We start from the raw sequence: 21,778 nt of genomic DNA, 5'->3' as shown, positions 1-21,778 counted from the left end.
GCGTGTGTGTGTGTGTGTGTGTGTGTAAATTACCAAGGTGAAGATGCAAGCACCCCCAATTAGACAAAGCCTTCTTAGCCTCCCTGTGGACTCTCTGAGATGTAATAGAAAAAATATAGTTCAACATGATCAACAGGCTGTCTTACCACCAGACAGAAGAACTCCTCTTAGGGTGTTAACAATCTGTATTTGCGGGAAGATGGTGATAAACTGCTTGAGCTACAAGGATGGGCAGGGTTTGTGGCAGGAGACCAGAGTATGAAGAAAAGGTGACGAAGCTTCTCTTCAAAGAGAAAAAGAAAAGAAGTCGATTTTTACTTCTGAGAAGGGTAGGGATAGCTGCGAGCAGGGGCAGGAGAGGGCAGGTTGGAGATGGCTGGCAGATGGCACATGGCTTGGGGAGGGTAGCCAGAAGGAGTTTACAACGTGGTGATGCCTATTGTGATATGCGATGTTTGCTGTGTCGTGTGCAATGTGACTCCTCTCCATGACCCCAACACTTCCAAGAAAACTTTGCGTGAATTTTCCCTCCTTCCCTCTGGAAGGAAAGGGTAAGGCTTAACCCCTGGGCTGGGCCAATATGAAACAGGAGGGAGAGGCAGCTGTAACTGCAACTCACAGAATCCTGGGGAAGTGCTCTGGATCTCCACCGGCTTTGGGTGGGGAGGGGAGCCATCTTCAGTGGACTCCGAGGGCATGGTGGCCCTGGGTGGCACCTGGGTAAGGGAAGGTCAGCTTGGAGGAGCAGGAAGGAACAGGCTGAGAGAGACAGAGCTGTGCCCGGGCCCACCGGCCCTCCGCAACGCCCCTGCCTCCTCTGGGTCTCATCTTCCGTAGTAAGAACTACCTACTCCAGGGATCAATTAAGATTATGCACAAAGAGCTCCAGCCCTTTGTAGATGTTCAACATATACATGAGGATTGTCTTTGTACTGGTCTCCAGCAACGTGCAGCCGAGGTCAGCTCTGGGTATGACAGGGTGCCCTGACGGAGGCCTGATAGGCATCAATTTGCCATGTCACCATCCCTCACATCCCACACCCCTATCTTCCCCAAGCGTGGATTTAGAACAGAGCCCCAGAGAATGTTGACCCAGCCAGAGCGATTGTCGGTGTCCCACCTCATCAACTAGTCTGAAGAATGAAAACTCTCAGAGGTCATCTTTACTGTGAAATTCTAAAATCATATTTATTCACCAATTCACAGAAAGTGTCATAATGACCACCAACATGAATCAGTTTGTAGGCATTTACAAGCCAAGGCTGAAAATAAATATCTGTCTGTGTTGAATAGGCATTTAACAAATTACTCGGAAACTGCAAGAATCTTAATTGTTAGAAATTTAAAGTTTGTGATTCAAACATGGGTAAGATCACAGTCTTAGGAAGAAGCCCAACAGACCCCGTGACGGTTCTTGTTTCTTCCTACATCGTTATGTACAGACAGGTTCTCAGCGCCCCTCTCTCTGTGAGCCTGGAGTACAAGACAGCTCAGTGAGGCAGGGGAGGGGTGCTCAGAGAGGGCGTGGGGGCGGGGAAGGGCATTTTCTCTGATCTGCGACCCGGCAACTTCATTCACTGAGCAAGATGACAATGTGCTCTCCTGAAATTAGGTTCGATGATCTATAAATGCATACAGTCTTTCTAACGAGATAGTCCGAAGTTTGCATTGTATCGCGCTCATACACACACAATAGCATATTTAGCAAATAAATGCATTTTCTAGAATAAAAGGATTCACTCTTTGAGGCAGCTGGAAGAGCTCAGAAGTGTGTCAGGTACACACTGCCACCCCCGGAGGTGCAGCTGGTCACCGTGGGAGACGCTCTGGCTAGACTGGCCTTAACCACCCAGACAGGAACAGCGATTGAAGGTGATTCTGTAAAATGACGCTGCTGGTCGTTCCTCTCTCTACTGTGTCAACACCTCAGAGGCTCCGAGGAGAGAAGGCTCACCTCCATCTCAGACCTTTCCCATACACACTGTGGCTGGGCGGCTGGGCATAAATGGCCATCTAAGGCTCCTAAGTGGTGGTGGCATCTCAGATATGGCAGAAGGGAAGGGCTGGGAGAAGAAATCACTAGACCTTTTAGACTGGCTGAGCCCCCAGAACCTTTACTTTTAGTTCCAGAATCGTGCCTGAAGTTGGCAAAATTCAACAGCACTCCACCAAGTGTTTAGGAAATGACAGAGGCAATAGGAAGGGAGCCCCAACCCACTCCCCAGAGAAATAGCTTGTTGAGTGATATGCAGATCTGGTCCAAGGGGTTCAGACCTACTATGTCAAACATCCCACCACTGCTTGCTACCAGACAGCAAGACCCAGTGCCTGCAGCTGCCTGAACGTTGCTCTGAATCTGTGAGTTCCCCGAGGCTTCTCCTCAGCCAGGCATTGATGACCCGGGGGGTGTGTGGCAGACCTGCTTCTCTGTGGCTCCTTTAATTTGGGGTCTAGTGATAGTGGTAAGTGTCTACTGCGTAGTGACAAGCTGGACCTTCAATTTCCAAATGCTTACCAAACTCCTACTATGTGCCAGGCACTGTTTCCAGAGCTTTGAGAGCTCAAAGTAAACAACAACAACAAGAAAAAGTGTAACATTCAAACCAATGCTTCTCAAGAATTTAAAATGTGTTGGGACCATCAACATCTTCATTCTATATCTTACTTACTTCTGTATTATAGATGTGTATATGCATATGACACATATATTTAGCTGTCCTTAGCCTACTTGTCTCTGATAATTTATATTCAATATGTTAACTAATTTTCTAAACTAATGCCCCACCAAGTCATTCTGAATCTTACCTTATCGACATGATAATGTCCATTCCAATAATGTAACACATCAAACTCTAATACCTACAGATTTCTTTGAAAACAACCAACTTCTACATGCAATTTCTGTTCTGAACTCACCAACTAGTTTTCTTCAATCTCCTTCCCAGCCTGTCCAGCTCAGGGCAGCAACAGCCATTTTTAGAAGCTACTGTGGTCAGGCTGGAGGCATCAAGTGGAGTGATCCGTCACGACTAGTTCAATTAAGAACTGAAATCACCTTCAATCAGCTCTGACTTTGGAAGCAATAGCCCTGACTGCCTCTGCGGTCACCCGGCCAGACTTACCCATAGTTTGCTGAAACTTGGGTACAGCTTTCAAGACATAGCAGAGCCCTGGCCTCCTGGGTGAGGGGTTCCTGCTGCTGTCGCTCCCACCCAGCCTCACCTGTTCCCCTCAATCTCTCTTCTCCTGCTTTTTTGAGTGATGAGTCGTGGGTATCAAGGCTAACTTCCTGACCTGCAAAAAGCTGTTGCCGTCTCCATCACTTGAAGTTTACTAGTGAAGATGAACATGACCTCTCTTGAATCCTGCTCATCAGCAGTTCCTTTGCAGCCAAATAAGGGAGCCCGGGGGTGGGTGCTCCATGTTGACCACGATGGATGTACTTTCGTCTCCAGGAGTGGATGGTGCACGTGACATTAATGTTTGTGACCCACAGGCACAAGCAGAGCCCCTCGTCCCAGATGCCCTAATGAACCCTTGCCAAGGGCAGCTGCCTCCCCATCCCTCCCCCTCCCTTTTCCACACAGTGGCTGGAGTCTGTAGCTGAGACTTGTGGTGAATTCTTTGCTTCTGCAAATAGACACAACCTGTGGGCTCATTTCTCTGATAGCTCTTTCTGCTGGGAAAAGAACCCTCAATATTTGTGTGTGTGTCCCACTTCTGTTCTGAATTGCGAAGAATAAAGGGTCTGGGCAGCAGAGATGCATTTTCATTTCAAGATAAAAGCAGACCGACATTAAAGCTGACATGTTTCTATTGCCTGTGATTAATACACACTGTCTGCATTTGGGCTCTTCTCACGTTTGTTGCTCTCTTTTCATTAGTCTGTTGGGAACTGAGCTTCATCTTGATGAATCTCCTCTGCAGTGAGTCTGATAAAAGGGACTGGAGCGCAGCACAGGGCTGGGTCATTAATAGACGAGGGCTTTCTCTCCTCAGCTGGGACGCTGCCACGACCTACAGGGTGCAGCAAGTGGGCTTGTCAAGGCCCACCTGCCCCTGTTCTCTGCTTAGGGGCTCCTTTTACTGTTATAGCTGGGAAGGGATCACTCTCCAAACAGCCCCATTCCCGTTCTCTCTCCATTTGGGAAGCAGGAATGTCATCCTCCCTCCACTGCACTTCCACGCCTCCTCGATCTGACTTTATGAAGGACCCTGGCTTAAACACTAAAAGAAAAATGGAGGAATCTTTCTCCACTGGAGCATCTTAATTTTTCAAACCCAGTCCGTTCACTGAGGTCAAGTGGTCTCTGGTATTCCACTGAATTCACCGTTTATTGAGCACATGCTGTGGGCCAGGGGCTACGCTGGACACCAGGGTGCCAGGAGAGATAAGTTCCTCTTCCTGCTTTGAGGAGGGCACCTGTGACAGCAGAGAAGGCAAGAGTCGAGGAGCCATCCTGGCCCCACGCAACTCTGTCTTTCAGGGTCCTGGGCTGGTGCCCCATCAGGCGCCTGGGCAGTGAGGACTGGGTTCCATTTCATTCGACTGAAAGTTCTCTTGGAGTGGGACCCTGACTCTGGAGATGTGTCACCTCCGTGGTCCAGAGGCACCAGCCCCTCTCTGCTGCTCAGAATGGGAGGAACTAGCTGGTGTTGGGACTCAGGTCTCTCGACTGTTTCTGACGAGTGTAAATGGCTGGTGTGACCTGCCCACTGACATACTGTGTGTCTCATCTCTGCCCAGCCTTCCCAATGAAACCCCTCACGACTCACTCACTCCACCTGTGTGGCTGCATCTGCGCTCCTGACCCTCAGTCCATAATGTCTTCCTATCTGGCTTGACCAGACAGAGGTCCAAGTCTGTCAACGAGAACAGAATCCATCCCTGCTTCCAGAACCACCAAAGGCCTCTCCACACACTTCCTGCCATCCTGTTCCATGTCCTTTTGTCCTACAGGAGGCTTTGTAATAAGGGACCAACCTCTGGGAAACACACAAAATTGCCTTAACGTCTTGGGAGAGCAACATTTCGTCAGGGAATTCAAAAGAGAGGCCAGGCTGTACAGACAACCTCTTCTGGATCTAAGTGACAGGAAGAGACCCTTTGTCTTCTGCGCTCAGGGCCATCTGGTTTCCCCATGCTCGCTCACCACAAACACCCCGCAAGCCCTCTTTGTTCTTGTTAGCATATTCTAATCCATTAGAGAGGAGTTATTCTCCATGTGGTCTCTGTGGCTTCAGGAGATGCTTGGGTATTTCATCAGAAAACCTTTCCAAGCTGGGCGGGAGGAATGAAATGTCCACTAGGGCATTAGGGGGTACTCAGTGAGGAGACTGCTGAGAGGACCAGGAATGTGTCTCTGAGCTGGAGAATTGGGATTCTCAGGAACTACACAGCAGTGCTAGCTCTCCGAGGCTGGGTCCTTCCCAGCCCATTCCTCCTCCATCCTTCCACCCCAACGCCCAGTGCCTGGGCCCTCTGACTCCCAGTCTCAGAAATCCTTATATGTGGACAGATACTGCACCACAGTTAGATGTAAATAACCGAGAGAGCGCCAACTAGCTCCTCCCAAAGGTTTGTGGACCGTCACAGAGTTTAAGCCATAAATCAAAAAACTAAATCAATAGTTGGTGGACCTCAGGCATCTGGTAGGGGGGAAAAGGGCATTGGTGGAGACTGGGACCTCTGCAGGTCTTAGAAATTCGAGGACCAAGACAGATTCAGTCTGTAGAGAGGCTGCAGGTTTGTTTTGGTTTTAGTTTTTCACTTTTAGTAACATCCAGAATGAGTTACTGCCCTTCCAAGAAAAGCCATTCATTTCCCGTCCAATTTAGTGTCGGATTGTGATGCTGCATGCCCCAGTCCCATTACAAATGGAGTGGTCTGCAGTGACCTGGCCGTGACCCAGCTCCACTCTCTGCCGGGCCCTGGACGGCTCCGCCAGTAGAGGCGCTGTGTGCAGAACAGTTCTGGTGATGCAGGGTCATTGCCATGGTTTAATTGTTTCCCCCTCAAATATGGCCCTGGAGGAAGCTGCTCAGTTTACAGGAACCTGGAAGGCAGCATCCCTAGAGATGGGAGGCCTCACTACAGCCTCTCCTGGGCCGTGTCTCTCTCCAGGACGAAAGGGGCCAGGCCAGCAGGAAGTAGCTCATGTGTGAGGGGAGGAGTGGAATTGCGACTAAGTGGGGTTCCCTGAAACCACTGTTTCAGGGAGTAGGGAGTGGAGCCTGGAGGGGCCTGGAGGGTAGGTGGGGCCATCTGCTTGGGTCCCCTCTGCATCACTACACAGTAATTAATCATCTCGTTAATAGTCATCTCCTCCCAATGCCAGTGAAAGTCATTCTCCTCACCCTCTCCATCAGTGGTTCTCAAACCTTAGTGTGCATCAGAATCAGAGAGCTCCTGAAAACACAGATGGCTGGGCCCCAGCCCAGAGTTTCTGATTCAGTAGACCTGGGTGGGGCCTGAGAATCTGCATTTCTCCCTCATTCCCAGGTGATGCTCAGACTCTGGTTCAGAGACGCACCTTGAGAATCTCTGCTCCACAGTGTTGTGTGAAGCCTTGGCAGGTCCTCTAGAGTCGGGCCCTTGTTCCCTCTTCAGCTCTGACTTCAGGCCTCAGAGGTGCTCCCTCACATCAGGCTTTTCATGCCTTGGGGCCTTGGCTCACACCAGCCCCTCTACCTGGGTTACTTCTGAGGTCTGCTTGCCTGCTGTTCATACTTAAAACTTCCTTTGGTCTTGTTTCACTGAGTCTCAGCCGTCAGCCCTGTTATATCCGCCGGATGGGCAGGGTGACCAGCTTTCATCCATAGGTGAACTGAGTCAGGCTGGTGAGAAGTAGAAACATTCAGGGAAGCATTGCCTGGTTCCCTGGGGGCTCCTCAGCTGGTCTCAGCAACGTGTGCCAGGGCTCCCAGAGTTACACCTGCCGTCCAACTCAGGGTGGATAACTGCCAGAGCAGGTTACCCAACTCTCCCCACTCCACACTTCTGTCCACAAGAGTCCTGGCTGCTCTCAGATTGCCTCCAACACTGCAAAGAGAACATCCCAACAGCTCAGGAGCCAGGAGACCCTCGTGGGCAGGGCCATGCCACCTCCATCCTCCTTCCCCTGTGCCTGGCACAGGGCCTGGTGCGCCATGGGCGCTCAGCGACGATTTGCTGAATTATCTTGAACAAAGCTGCCAACACAGAATCCCATCTGTTCACAATGGCGACGGGGATGTCGGAGTGCTTTCCGGGGTGCTGGTGGAGGTAACTTCTTCCGTCTCTTCTTGTCTCCCTGGGATAGAGTCAGGTTTGGCTTCTAATCCACAGCCCTTATAAAGCCAACACCCACTTCCAGTTGGTGCCAGAGGGAAAACCAGAGCAAGATCTATAAAGCAGGTTTAGAATGAATTTACAAAGTAAAGCAAATACAGACGGGAAATGAAGGGGCTGGAGTAGACTTCAAAACTCTCATTGCGCATTTCCTTCGCCTACAGCTGGACAACGGAAACTGGGTACATGAAAATTAAATTGTGCCAAGGGCTTTGGCTTGTCAGCCTCGATAAAGGTCTGATGCGGATGGAGAATCCTGTACCATCCATACTCTGGACAGCACATTGCACGGGGCCTGAGGGTCCCCCACAGGTCTGAGAGTTATCTTACCTGAAAATCATCTACTTTCCACTGGGAAATTCTTTCAAAGAATCAGGCCATTCCCTCACTTTTTTGTAAAAGCGATTTGGTTCATTTAAATGAGGGGATGGTTAAGAAAAAGTCCTCTTTTTCTTCTTCTTGCTCATTTTGAATCACAGAGCCAAGAAGACTGCTAATTTCGAAGTGTGCTGGGGCGGGCTTTCTACTGATTATGTTGCTGTTGATTCAAACAGTCACAAGTCTTTAGGATCATTTTTAGAGCAGTGGCATGAGCGCGGCTGAGATGGAAATCGGTTGAGATAATGAGCATGGCTGCTCAGAAATCACTGCAGTCTGAACCATGCGGAGAAGGCGCCGGGCCTGGGAGCTAGCTCTCAGCTCAAATGGGGTCAGCATTCAGCACTCGGTCAGTCCCTGGACACAGGGCTTGCAGCTCTTGAGGAATGCTTCCCTGCCTTTGAGTCAATTCGGGAAGTGATAAGTGTTTTTGTTTTCATTTGGCCCCTGGAACATGGGCTTTTTAAAACAGCTTCACTAAGGACTGTGTAGTTGTTGGTTGTCCATTTTGGAGGTAAAGACCACCGGATAGTTGAAGGGAGGGTCTGAGACAGCAGTTTGCTCTCCCTTGGCAAGTGGAGGGGTACTTTCCGTGCACTTATGGTGGGCTGTGCAAACTACGGCCCATGGACCAACGCGGGCCAGTTGCTAGTTTTTATATGGCCGGTGGGCTCGGAAAGGTTTTTCCATTTTTAAATGGTTGCAAATAAAAATCAAAAGAGTAATAGAATTTCATGACATGTAAAAATAAGATGAATTCAAATTGCCTACATTTTTAGGGTTCATAAATAAAGTGTGTTGGAACATAGCCGTATCCATCCATTCATTTGCGTATTGTCTGCGGCAGGTTTCACGATACAATGCCAGGGTTGAATACTGGCAACAGAGGCCTACAAAGCCTCAAGTATTTACTATCTGGCTTGTTACAGAGAGTCTGTGGACCTCTGCTCTCTGTATGGGCATGGAGGGTACTGCTTCCCACCAGGAGCCCCCTCCCTGGAGGGGTCACATCCACAAGGTACAGCCCTTGCAACATGCAGGGATGGGTGGTCTAAACTCTGTTTGATAGGATGAGTCAGCCATTCAAGAAAGTGGTAGTGAAATGAGATCCCACTGACATTTCATTTTTGGTATCTAGATGAATTCGGTCCTTGGTCAGATTTATAGCATTTGATTAAACCTACTAGAATATATATTTTAGTATTATTTAAGACAGGTGACCAACTCACTGATTGCCTTACTCCATTGGGCAACTCAGTCTGTCCTGGCCTTTTCCATCTCAACCTCCTCTTCTCCTCTGCCCTGTAACCAGAGTCACTTGAGAGCTGCCAGCCTCTCCGTTTCCCAGCTCGAGAGAGCAGAATCTGGTCAACCACTTGGCAAGATAAGCAACTGTCTGGCCTGTGGCCAAACCACTCAGCTGTTCCTCCTGGGTGCAAGCCTGCATCTGCTGCTGTGGATGTCTGGACGAGAGGCCCCAGAGGGTGTGGGTCACCTGGGAGGTTTGGTTCCTGGAGGCCAGCATATGGAGCCTGCAAGACGCTGGGCTGATTAACGACATTTTCCACTTGTGGTCAGAATCTCTGGCGGAGGGCAGGTTACATTGCTCACCACTCACCTGGACATGCCCGGAAGCTTCTGCTACTTTTCTACAACCACCCTTTCTTGTTCTCACCCATGGTGACGAGTTGGGCATTGGGAACATGGTGATGCCCACTGACCCAGCAGCATCCTTTCAAGCGCCTCGTCTTCAGAACTGGCAGGCAGAGCGTGACCTCACAGCAGGAGTTGATGGAAAGTGCTCTGACTCAGTGTCCCCATTGTTTCTCGACAAGAGTCCAGTTGGAAATGATTCAACTCTGCTGCCCTAGCCAAGTGTCACTTTCACCTTCTCCCTCCCCACACAAAAAACTAAAAGTATATAAAGATTTCACACGCCCCAAACAGCTTACTCAACCATGAATAAGTGACAGAGCCATCGGAGACAGCTGGAGGGCCTGAGAAACACCTTCCCTGCTCCAACCAAACTGAAAGACTGAGCAGGGCAAAGTGCTCCCATAAACACCAGACTTTAATATTTTAAGTCAAAATCCAATTCAAAAAGAACTGGTTTTAAACGAATAAAAGTATTCATTTTACCGCCGTGATATTGGGAGAATTCTGTTAGCTCCTAAATGCCCGACTGAAGAATCTCTTTCTATTTAACTAAGGGGATTGTGAGGACTAACCGATCCTGCAGACTTTCTCCTTGTAGATGTGCAGACAGAACCTGAAAGAAAAGAGCTATTTGGTTGGGAGAATTCGCAGACGTATCTATTTCCATTCAACGAATATAAAACCCCAAACTTCTGTCAATGTTTTTTCCTAAGAATGGAAAAATAAGAGCACTGTTGAGTTTGCCAGCGTGTCCCTCTTCTTTCTGTGACTTTTCTCTTCCCTCTGCGTCTGTCTCTCACATAATTTCTATGCCTGTATGTTTCTCCTCTGCAACTGTCCAGTCCTCTGAGGGGAGGAGCTTATCATTCAGCTATATCCCCTTCCTACAGCTGCTGATAGAATGCCTAGCACATAGTAGGTCCTCACAAGGCCTGTTAGCTGCATAAGCATGAACAGAAGTAGAATCAGGGTGGTGGGTCCAGCTTCTTATCTAAATCTCTGAATAACTCTGAGCAAGACACTGAAACTCTGAACCTTGGTTTGCTCCTCATGAAAACGTGTCTGACAACAGATGTCCCAACTACATCAGAATTATTGTGAGGCTCAAAGACACTTTTGGTGATGGAAAAAGCTGCGTAATGTAGTTTTCTCGAATCAGAAGCTTGCAAAGGCCTGTTATGGATCCTTACTGGGTGGAGGTCAGACTAGAGGACACTGACAGCCGTCCCCTTTCTTACTCTTTCTCTGTTTCGATGATGCAGGGCGTAGAATGGGAGGGTGGGAGGAGGGGGACAGAGCATACATACTGAGGACAAAGCCCGAGACATTAGGAGGAAAGACGTCCCCAGGCCTCATGGAAGGCCTACGTGGCCCGGCCCTAATTCTTCCTGCTATTCTCTTGCCACAAAAGATCACAGACCAGTTACTATAGCAACAATTCTCTTCACGAGGTGTCCATGTTAGGATGGAGATAGAAAAGATTTCCTTATTAAAAAAAGAAGAAAGAAAGAAATGAGCTTTTTGGATATATTTGCCCTCCACCCAAAGCATTGCTCCTTTTATGAGAAGAAGAAAGAAGAAGCTGTTATGATTGCAAATCTATCTCTAATTCCTAGCAGTTAAATCTCCAAACTTTCATTTTAGATGCGGCGCAGTTCACACTTGTTCTAATATATCCAAGAAGAATGTGTTTTTTTCAAGAGGCAAAACAGTGTGAAATAGGGGACAAGGGACCATAAGACTAGGTGCTGAGAGTCTTGTCAACCTCGGGCCCCCTTCTGGCCTAGGTGGGCCCAGCCAGCCCCGTCTCCCAGATCTGTGGCCACCATGAAGCCCAGCCGTGTCATCTCATCAGCGCTCCTTCTGATCCCTGGATGCAGGCTTGTCACAGCTGTCACCTGGGGCAGTGCCCAGCAGGACGGCCATGCGGGGCTCTGTGGCTGCCAGGCAGGCAGCTTCTCAGACAGCTTTGGTTGGGGACCAGGCCCTGCTGTGGCCAAGGACCTATTCTTGCTTTCAGACTTTTCATTTAAGCTTATGTGGCCTCAGAAAGGACAAAGGGAAAGGCTCTTCAGACCAGGGAGAGCATGTGCACACGCTCGCACGTGCGTATGTGCGTGTCAACCTTTTGTAAATAATTCTGCCTCAACAAGGACTTTCCTCTAAAGCATTAAGGACTAAGACCTCGGGTGTGTGAAGTCTGACTGCCCCACCTTAGGAAGCCACCTGAAGTCAGGTAAGGAGAACCTGCCGGTCTGTGTAGAGAGAGACGACCGAGTCAGGCGCACGCACAGTGAGCTGGAATCCAGGGCACTGGGAACATGGGGCCCAGGGGAGGGAAGCGACACGAAGGCTGACCTTCTCCCTTGCAGAGAAGAGCCAAGGCAGGACTCTGCAGCTTGGCAGACAGGGTGCTGGGTGAGCCCAGGGCTGGTGAAGTGGGGGCTACAGGACAAAGTCCACCCTGAAGTCCCCACTGATGATGACACGGGGCTTCTTGAAACCACCCCAGGGCTGGGACACAGGGAGTGCCCAAGGCTTACAGGGCGGATTCCAGGACGCTGGGGAAGGCCTGCCCAGACCTGTCATAGAAATCAGAGGCGACGTGTGATAGACTCGGGCATACATCGGGGTGGGGCTTACAAAAGGGACCGGTGGGTGGGCGCAGACAGCCGGGCACTAGTAGTGGAGGGTGGAGTCGTCCCACTCCAGCTGGGCTTGCCTGGCTCCGCTCTGCCCACGTCTGCCCCTGCCCAGCCCTTCCTCCTCCTCCTCGTCGCTGTCGTCGGAGTCGCTGCTGCTGGAGCTTAGGTCTTCCTCCACTTCCTCCTCCTCCTCCTCGTCCTCCGTCTCATCTTCCCCTCGCCCTGGTTCTTCATGTTTCTGCATGTCAGGGGGAGAAGGGAAATGCTCATCGGGGCGGAACAGAGGCCACTCTGGAGCTTATGTTTCTCCCTCCACTAAGGAAACACTTGGGGCCCCCTGGAATTCCTCTCCCTTAATGCTAAACCCTTGGGCCTAGAGACAGGCTTTCTGGAAGGGTCCTCTGATAAAAGGCAACTCAGAGGGCTCGGGACAAAGACAAGAAATAGCAGTGAACTCCAAGACATGGACTCGAGGTAAATTATTGTGTGTTTTAAACACTGGACCCATAAGCCAATCCCAGCCATCATTCAGCGAGCCTTTCAGGCCAAGGTTTGTTTCCTGGCATTTCCGGAGCCTTTCTGTATGGAGCTTTCCAAGTCTTAAAGGTTTGCCTCTCAGTAGGAGAGTGGCATTCAAGCTTACGCCCCTTTTCCAGGTGGCAATGTGACGTCTCTGGGAGCAGAGGGTCTTCTAAGCCGAGACTCAGGTGTGCTGCCCTTGGAAAGTATTCCTTTGGGAAGGACAGCACTCATGATGCTCACGTTCCATGCCTGCCCCTCACCTTCTGACTTGTGTCCTCAAACTCGACCCCTCTCTTTTCCAGTCCCATTTCCCTCCCCGCAGCTTTTTGGTGATTCCAGCCAACTCTTGTTTCCGGATATATGATTCGAGTTGATGAAGCAGCCATAAAAGATGTGCGCGCTTGCTTGCCTCATCCCCTCTCTGAAGCATCTTCTCTTTACCTTTGCTGCACCCCCAACCCCCACAGATCCTACCCATTCTTCCAGGCCTCCCTCAGGCTAACCTCCTCCAGGAAGTCACCCCTGAATGCTCCAGCCCCGAAGGCTCCCCCTGCGTGTGCTTCACTGACCGCTGGCATCGCCAGGTCAGCCCCTGGTGGGCACACTCTTGCCCGCTATTCAGCTGCTCCGGGAATAATGGTCTTGTTTCCCACCCCCAAGGCTCAGCTCTTCAAGGAAAGAAATGCTGGAAGCGCCAGCCCGGTGCGCTCAGTACTACACCCACAGCACGTGCTGGGAGAAGCTGAGCCGCATCGGCACGCTGGCTCTGAAACTGGAGCGTGAGGCCAGCTGAGGGGCAGACTGGGGGCCAGGCTGGGGTAAGCTTTTCATTCCTCAGTGACTCCTCCTGATTCTCCCCCGCTCTCCCTCCACTGCCTCCACCTCTAGCAGTGCCCAGGGCAGAACAAAGGGCAGGAGGTAAGCGCCCCCCTTGATATTCCTATGTCCAGAACAGGGACCTCAGACACTCATGCGTGGATTCTGGGGGCTGCTGGTGAACTGGAAAGATAGGAGCTTCAGAGTCAGCAACCTGGAGTTTGAATGCTGGTGCTGCCATTACCAGCGACGTGAGTCTGAGCACTTGACTTTCCTCTCTGAGTTGGTTCCCCCCTTGACAAATGAGGATGATGCCTCCTACTTCACAGGTTGCTGGGAAGATTAAATGAGGTGGTTTATGTAGAGCGCCCCATGCAGTTCTGGCACAATGGGGGCTCTAGAAACGGCAGGTATATTCCTGGCGTATTTTTTGGTTTAACCTATTCTGAGCCTTTAAGTGAGCTCTGCAGGCAGATGGAGCGAAGCTATCTAATTTACACCGTTAGTTAATCAAAAATTCAATACTGAGTCCCTAAGTGTTAGTCAGCTCTGAGCTAAATACTGCGGGGGAGGCAAGGGATAGACACCACATGGCTGCTTGCCTTAAGAAATGTCTGCTTCTGTTTGCAGGGGGAGAGCAAGCCACACGTTTTTAGTCCATGAATGCAGCTGGTGGGAAAGTTCCGTCCCTTCAGGTGGAGAGGGCTGGAGGAGCTCAGAGAAGGGAGGGATCAGTGGGGCTGGGCTAGCTGGGCAGGGCTTTGGGATAGGAAACATGGAGCTGGGTGAGGGGAGGCATCTGCCCCGCGCTCCCAGCCCCTGCACGGGGATCACCTCCATGGGGTTGACTGTGATGGTGAGCGCAGAGTCGTCCCAGTCCATCTCGGCCTCCTTGGCAGCCTCAGTCTCCTGGGTGAAGTGCTGGTGGGCGATGCGGACCCGGTACACGCCCATGGCCACAACGAACACCAGCATGCACACGGAGATGATGATGACCACTGTGGCGATGCTCGGGACCACTGGAACGAGGAGGAAATCCACACGACATGGTGAGCAAAGGACTAGCTCAGTCTTGGGTGGAGCATGAACGAAACATCCACGTTTAGGTTAAAACCTGCCCTCCCAGCTGTAAACTCTGGGTCAGCACCTTACTCTGCCTGGGCATCACTTTTGCTATCTACATAATGGTCTGAATAATTCCTGTCCCATGGTAGTTGTGAGGAGTAAATGAAATAATCTATTTGAGTTTCCACATGGGCACATAGTAGGTGCTCAATAAATCCAAGTTCTCTTCTATCTCTTGCTCTTTCCCTCAAATTCTAGGACAGCTCCCACACAGAGCCAGGCACTGTGGAGTTCAGTGGGGACAAACAGAAGTGCCCACCAGACAGAGACACAATATGGCAGGCAAGTGCTGGAGCAGAAGTCAGGGTAGGAGACGACAATATGGTGCACGTGGGTGTGTGAGCAGATAGAAGGTCCATGGAAGGCTTCAGGCAGCGCGTAGCTTTGAGTTGGGCCTAAGAGGACTTGCAAAATTCTAGCCCAGCTCTTTGTGCAAACCTGTTATTATATATTGTCTGTAACTTTTGTGTCCTTGACGGGCTCCCTACTCAGTTCTGGGCATCTATGGCTGCTGCACACCCAACTGTCTGTTTAGTGCATGGTCTTGAGTCACAATGACCACCTAGTATCCTGAGGTCCCTCCTCCCAGGTGACCTACCTGCACTGCGCTGGATGCTACTCCGGGACTCGGGGTGGTGGACGGACTGGAGGAAGGGAGGCTGCACGATCAGGTGGTTGACGTGCTCCTCGTCTGAAACTCTGACCTCGTGGAGGACGCTGACCTGGGGAGAGCAGGGAGAGGTGCTGTTGAGCAGGAGTGGCAGGTGGGCCGGTGGCAGCAGCCCTCCTGGATAAAGGAGGGGACATATGGGTGAGCCCGGCTCCCCTGCAACTGCAGGACTCACTCACCTCCAGGTTGAACTCATTGCTGGTGTAGCGCCCGTTGAGCTCCGAGCACTTGAGCCTGAAGCGCCGGGCCCCGAGGGAGGCCGGCCGCCAGTTGCGGTAGCGGATGTGATGCAGCACCTGCTCATAGCGGCTCAGGGAGCCCACACCTGTGCCGAGAGACCACGCCTGTCACGAGGAGGCAGAAGAGGAGACGGGGGAGACAGGCTGCAGCTGCTGGGGTTTGTGGGTCTCCTGAAACTGGCCAGGCTGAGAGCTCAAGATGTTTGGGGGCAGACAACGTGCTGAAGCAGAAGTTCTAAGGGGCCAATTAAACTGATCCACAGGATTCCCATATAGACTGGTTGGCCTCAATCTGCCAAATGTTGCTGTAATATTTGCTGAGATCACACATTATAGGAGAAGGCATCCACCTAGTTTCTAAAGCAATTTCCCTATGAGTGGGATGTGGGCCAGGTCCTCAAGGTGCTGGAGGGGCTCGCCAAGCTCTGAGGTCAAGGGTCCCTACCTGACCCCACCTGCACAGGAGACAGAGCCGCCTTCGCCTCATGACTCCCTGCACGAGGCCACTCTGAGAGGAGACCACCGGCCAAGGGGCTGAGCACGGCCTTACCATAGATGGAGTAGCCCGCGGTGGAGTTGGTGGCATCCAGGTGTCGCTGGTGGAGCTCACTGTGGTTGAGCTCCAAGCACTCCTGTCTCGGGTCCAAGTCCCCGTCCAGCACCAAAATGTCACAGAAATCTAAGTTGTGAAGCATTTTGTCCAAGACTGCTGATTTGGGGGCTGTGGGAAGACAGACACATGGAAAACACAGGTGTGAGGATAGCTCGGAGAATAGCCCTGGCACGTCACCTTCCTCCTCTGGGACTGCACCCCAGCTTCAGGCTGGGTCAGGAGAAGAGGCTGTGTAACCCCAAGTACCACCTCCACTGCTCAGATGGATGTCCAGGCAGCCCCCTAGGCTGGGCACACGACTTTGTGTGAAGAGCATAAATACAGTAGTCAAAAGATGTGAGTTCGGGTACCAGCGCTGCTACTGAGAAGCTGCATAGTATTAGAGAAGCTATCAACTCCTCAATTTCCTCATCCTTGAAGAGGGCATGGGTCTTGAGAGGATTGAAAACACACAGTCTGCACTGTGTAGCTCTGGCGCACAGGAGGTGCTCAATAAGCAACAGCTCTGATTCGGGACCAGGGATAAGTGCCCTCCCCTGTGCTCTCATAGCTTTCCCCTGTGGTTATGGCAGGTGCCTCTGTCACCCCCAGCAGACTCTGAGGTTCTTGAGGCAGACACGCCTTCTATGACTGACCCCTCAGTATCTAATCCAGGGGTGGGCATGGAGCAGTATTACTACACACCGCTCAAGGGGAGCTGCATCGTTAGTATAATGAAATAATTAAGTAAATTGGTTAGTCTAGTTGGCAAGCTGTTGGTCAGACTAGCTGTCCTTGACTGATTTTATGACCCCAAATTTCCCAAAGGAATGTCTGAGTGTTTGAATGCTGGACAGGTTGGCAATCTCAAATTAAAATTCTACCTTAAAATTATGGAGTCCTTGCTACGTGCCAGGCACTGTGCAAACGGAATGCTAACAGACAGACATTAGAGGGGTACCATTAGCATCCTCGTTACATGGATGGGGAAACGGAAGGTCCAGGGGGCGGCGTGGATTGCCCAGGGTGCCCGAAGTTGCACAGAAAGCAGAGGAGGAGCTGGGACAGAAACCATGACTTTCAGATTCCACAGTTGGTTAAGTCTTAACCTCTGGGCCAGAGGTCTGCAAATAGTTTTGATCTTGGAAGACTTTTATTGAAAAATTTGTGAACAGAGATCATTTAAACAAGCATATTTATTGATTTATAAAGTGGACTAATATATTTTGTTCATTGTAAAACATTTATAAAAATAGAAGTTAAAAGGGGCCGGCCCGGTGGCGCAGAGGTTAAGTTCGCACGTTCCGCTTCTCGGCGGCCCGGGGTTCGCTGGTTCGGATCCTGGGTGCGGACATGGCACTGCTTGGCAGCCATGCTGTGGTAGGCGTCCCACGTATAAACTAGAGGAAGATGGGCACGGATGTTAGCTCAGAGCCAGGCTTCCTCAGCAAAAAGAGGAGGACTGGCAGTAGTTAGCTGAGGGCTAATCTTCCTCCAAAAAACAAAAAAAACAAAAAACAAAAACAAACAAAAAAATAGAAGTTAAAAAAGGATTCACTAAAGATGAGAGAATTATTCTTCATATTTTGTTTAATTTTTTAGTGATAACAAAAAGAATTTTTGCTCTCACTAGATATGTATTATTATAAATGGTTTTGTATGCTTAATTTTTAAATGCTTGCCAATCTCAGTGGCTTCGTGGATTGCTGGCACAATCTAAAAGCACATTAATACATGCTTACAAGGTCCATCATTAACAATAGTGTATGTATAGCTCTACTTCGAATGGCCTTCTCTGGTTTCTGGGGTTTTTTGGCCAGGTTCTGATCAGGTCAGGCTAGGTCCTCCTCACTCTCCCTCCCAACTTGGCGGGCTGGTTGCTCACACCAGGTAGAGGGCGTGTTGTCCCTGCCATCTCTCCTTGTTCTCCTGTGCTTGCACTGAGGTAGTTATCTTCTGTCTGCGGTTTCCATGATGCCCACTGTGGGGAAGGGTCTGTGCTGGGCTCAGGTGCTGAGAGGGGAACCAGCCATGGGTGGGCCCTCAGGAGCTCCTGTCTGGAGTGATAAACAGATAACACCACCGAGCGCCAGCAAACGTGTCTTCACAGGAAGCAGCAGTGGGTGGGGGTGCACAGAGCAGGAGCCCTAACCCCATCCAGGGTCAGGGTGGAGAGGGGGAGGCCTTCCAAAGGAGGTGTTGCAGGTAGACAGGCTTGCCAGCCATAATGGGGGAAAGGGAGGGAGAGGGACCTTCCAGGGAGGTGGAGGGTGAGCAAAGGTGGGAACTGACACAGGTGTGAGAGAGAGGGGAGTGCAGGACCGCCCCCGCCACCGAGCCTTTGGTGCTGAAACAGCACAGAGTGGGTCAGTGGGGGCAGAAGATGCTGCTGGAGTGGGTCACTGACACCTGGCGGCAAATGCCATTAGCCTGCGTGTTTAAGGGCACCATGATGATTATTCTAACAATGAGTGAAATGTAAAAAGCACTAGTAACAGCTCTTGGGCACTTGGCTGTGCACCTGCCTGCTCCTCTCACAACCAGATGCTGAGCTGTGGACCCAGGTCACGGCTCTCCTTTCTCCCACCTTGCCTGCATGCTGGTGCCAGGCCTGCGAAGCCAGATGCTCTCAGTTACAGCCTGCAGCCGCCAGGGCAGAGGCCCTTCCTTTTTCTGTCAGATTTTAGCCACAAATGAGGGAGAAAGCGAAGATCGCACAACCTGATGCCCCTTGGAGTGTGACTAGGAAACCGCCTGCTGGGACAGGTGGCAAACACCGTCTGTTTTTGTGAGCTCAGGAGGGCTGCTGTGTGGGGCACCCCATTCGCTAGGGACCAGGGTGGTTTAAGGCAGTGGGTAATTAGGATTATTATAGGAGCAGCCCTTCAGGGACTCAGGCCCCCTGGCACCAGCACATCATTAGCAGCTGCTTTTGGAGGGGAATGGGGAGAGTTTAAATTCTTCTCTTGGAGGAGGCAGCAAGGGACAGTTCTCACACAGACATTTCCCCTAGAGATCTGGGCCCTGGGTTTTCCTTCCTTCTTTCCTTCCTTCCTCCTTCCCTCCCTCTCTTCCTTCATTATCCTTCCTTCCTCCCTCCCCACCAGCAGAACATACTGTAGCTTTCGATGCAACTAAGTGTTCTCCCTGGCAGATAATTCAAATTGTTCTGCTTTCACCGAACAGCCCTCCCAATAACGAAACTGCTGGAAAGAACGACCGGAAAGTTTCCTGAGAGCTTAGACTAATATTGCTGAACAGGACTTGACTTTACTGTGGGTGTATTAAGATGCAGTCATATGTTCTCTTCGTGCTTCTTTAGCTTTCCTTCTGATTATCAAAATGATGCATGCACATGATAGAACATTTTGCAGCTGCAAAACGTGAAGGCAACCAGAAACAAATTGGCTCTTCTCACGCTTCTCAGAGAATATCACTGTTAGCATTAGCTGTGTTTCTTTCTTGGCATTTTCCTATGTGTTTTTTTCTTTACATGGTTGACCTCACTCTACGTGTAGATGCTCTGTAATTTGCATCTTGCCTTTTTTCACTTACCGTTTAGCATAAACGCCTTTCCTCTAACATCATATGGCTTATATGGGAATCCCGTAACTTGCTAAGCCACTCATTCCCCTCCTGTTATTTATCTGCGTTGCTTCCAGGTTTGTTTGTTCTGCTATTCTAAATTACCCTGCCGTGGGGAACAATGCTGTTGTCCTGAAGTAGGATTCTGCCTGGCTGTGAGAATTTAAGGCCCACTGCCCACAACCCAGTATGCACCCATACCTGTGGTCTTTAAATCCCCCGGGGCCTCGGCTTTGGCGAAGGTGCTCACAATCTTGATGTCGGGGAAGAGGAGCACCCCACGGGCACTTTCAAACTGGGCAGCGGGTCTCCAGAAGCGGTCCGTGCCGCGGAGGGTGATCTGGGGCTCGACGGCCTGCAGCACCATCACGTAGGCGTCCACGTCGGGGATGCTGATGCACACGTCTTCCCCAAAGCACCTGCGAAAACAGCTGCAGTCACGCCACTGAAGAGCAGATGCTGAAATCATCTGTCATCGGCCGTGGACAAGGATACATACAGCCACCTCTAGTCCTTGACGAGGCATCCTGACTGCCTAAGAGTCTCTGAGGATGTCAACAGACATTCAAATTTAAAGCCAAGTTATAGTCAAAACACTAGCAATCTAGAGACTTAAAAAGATTGGCTTCTGGGAGAAATGGGAATTTGCTATACCAGCAACAAGTAACTGTTAAGCCTTTAATTATCCTTTAGCAAAGTAATCAATGGCAACTTTAATTAGATTGAAACTGCTTGTTATGTGCATAAGGATTTGGTAAGCAAATTGTTGTCTAACTGGTTGCTTACAGCCATCTTACTAAGTGGGACCCCAGGGCTAGACTCCCCTGCGCTGCATATATGTTCTCTCTCTATGAGGATGTCACATGAGAGCACCTGTTCCAGGTATGCCAGCAGAATGCTAGTGTAATCACGCTCCTTTTTCCTGATATACTGCCACAAAAATATCTGACTGCCAGAATGGTGTGACAAGAGCAAGGCCTGGGAAGGCAGACAGACAAGGGTCCACAGCCTGGCTCTGCCACTCCCGGGCTGGGTGACGCTGGGCAAGGTGCTTGACTCTTGTGAGCCTCAGTTTCTTCATCTATACAATGGGGATGACGATAATTAATTACCTTCTAGTAGTAAGGATTAAATGCAGACGACGTGTAGAAAAGAAGCCACCCCAGAGCCTGCCTCATGGTTGGAACTCAGTAAATGTTGACAGATCCAATGTGCTCATCAGACCTCATCAGACATGCATGTCACTGGCACTCTCCACTGGTCATTTAGGCCAGAGACCTAGGCTACAGTGGAGAAGCCAGGGTCCAGATGGAGCTCTGGGAATGTGCAGAGGCCTCCAGCTGGTGGCAGCCATCCTCTTGCATCCTTTGGGAAAGGTCCCGACGGAAGGGCAGGGGCTGGATCCCATGCAGAGCCTCTCCATCCTCTTCTCTGGGGTGAGTGAGACGTGGGAGTGGTGGTGAGCTCCTGCTCCCAGTTTTCTCTGGCCTTTCCTACACCAAACCCAAAGCTTACAGAGGATATCCCTCCCCTCCCCAGCTTATGGGAAGCCTGGCCCTGGAGCTGGAGAGTGGCCGGTCTGGTCCCTCTTCACTGCAATGTGGAGCCAACCTGCAGGTGCCTGCTCTTACCCCAGGCCTCCAGAAGTGGCCTTTAGTGTGGAGGTGGGAGCCCTTCCACCATCGCTAGGACTATTGAAGGTAATTGCCAGCTGGGCTTTATCCTGGCACCTGTCCCAGGCCCCACAACATGACAGTCAGCAGACCCATCTTTCCCTCTCTTGTTTCTGTCTTTCTGGGCCCCTCCCCTGCCTCCAAGCGCCAGCGGACTCCCCTTCTGCTTCCCAGGAGTGTTCCTGGGGTCCCCTTCCTAGCTGCCCTCCCAGGCAGCTGCTGTGGCTGAGAAATGATTTGGTAGGCCAGTAAGGGAGGTATCTAAAGGCCATAGCAATAGTCTCAGCTCCTTAATTTAACTCTGATCCCGGGGGACAAGAACCGTGCCTGCTCTTTCTCTCACATGCTCCCAGTATTTAGGAGTGCTACAAAGGTGGGCTGGTCGACTTAATTCAATTAATAAACATTTGTGAAGCACCTACCACGTACCAGGCACTGTGGCCTTAAATCACTCCACTTAAAACCCAGTTCTCTGAGAATTTACAGGAAGCAGTGCCTTCCGGGCATTAGATCAGAAACAGAATAAGACAGCACAAGCTGGATTTCA

General features: G+C 50.7%; 1 protein-coding gene across 2 annotated transcripts in view; it reads right to left on the bottom strand.

Moving 5' to 3' along the window:
• Positions 1-1,162: 1,162 nt before the first annotated feature.
• Positions 1,163-21,778, bottom strand: part of CLSTN2 (calsyntenin 2) — a 563,982-nt gene continuing 543,366 nt past the window's right edge. For both annotated transcript variants that reach the window (XM_044754268.2, XM_014852007.3), the window contains 6 exons: positions 19,760-19,977; positions 15,932-16,102; positions 15,322-15,467; positions 15,071-15,194; positions 14,182-14,366; positions 1,163-12,247 (listed from right to left, as the gene is read on the bottom strand). In XM_044754268.2, coding sequence (XP_044610203.1) covers positions 12,044-12,247; positions 14,182-14,366; positions 15,071-15,194; positions 15,322-15,467; positions 15,932-16,102; positions 19,760-19,977 — 1,048 coding nt within the window. In that variant the 3' untranslated portion in view covers positions 1,163-12,043. The remainder of the gene's footprint in view (positions 12,248-14,181; positions 14,367-15,070; positions 15,195-15,321; positions 15,468-15,931; positions 16,103-19,759; positions 19,978-21,778) is intronic.

The sequence above is a fragment of the Equus asinus genome, chromosome 21, assembly GCF_041296235.1.
Source record: "Equus asinus isolate D_3611 breed Donkey chromosome 21, EquAss-T2T_v2, whole genome shotgun sequence".
In the NCBI taxonomy this organism is placed as follows: Eukaryota; Metazoa; Chordata; class Mammalia; order Perissodactyla; family Equidae; genus Equus; species Equus asinus.
The sequence above is the reverse complement of the archived record's forward strand: the minus strand, read 5'-3'. Positions and strand labels throughout refer to the sequence as shown.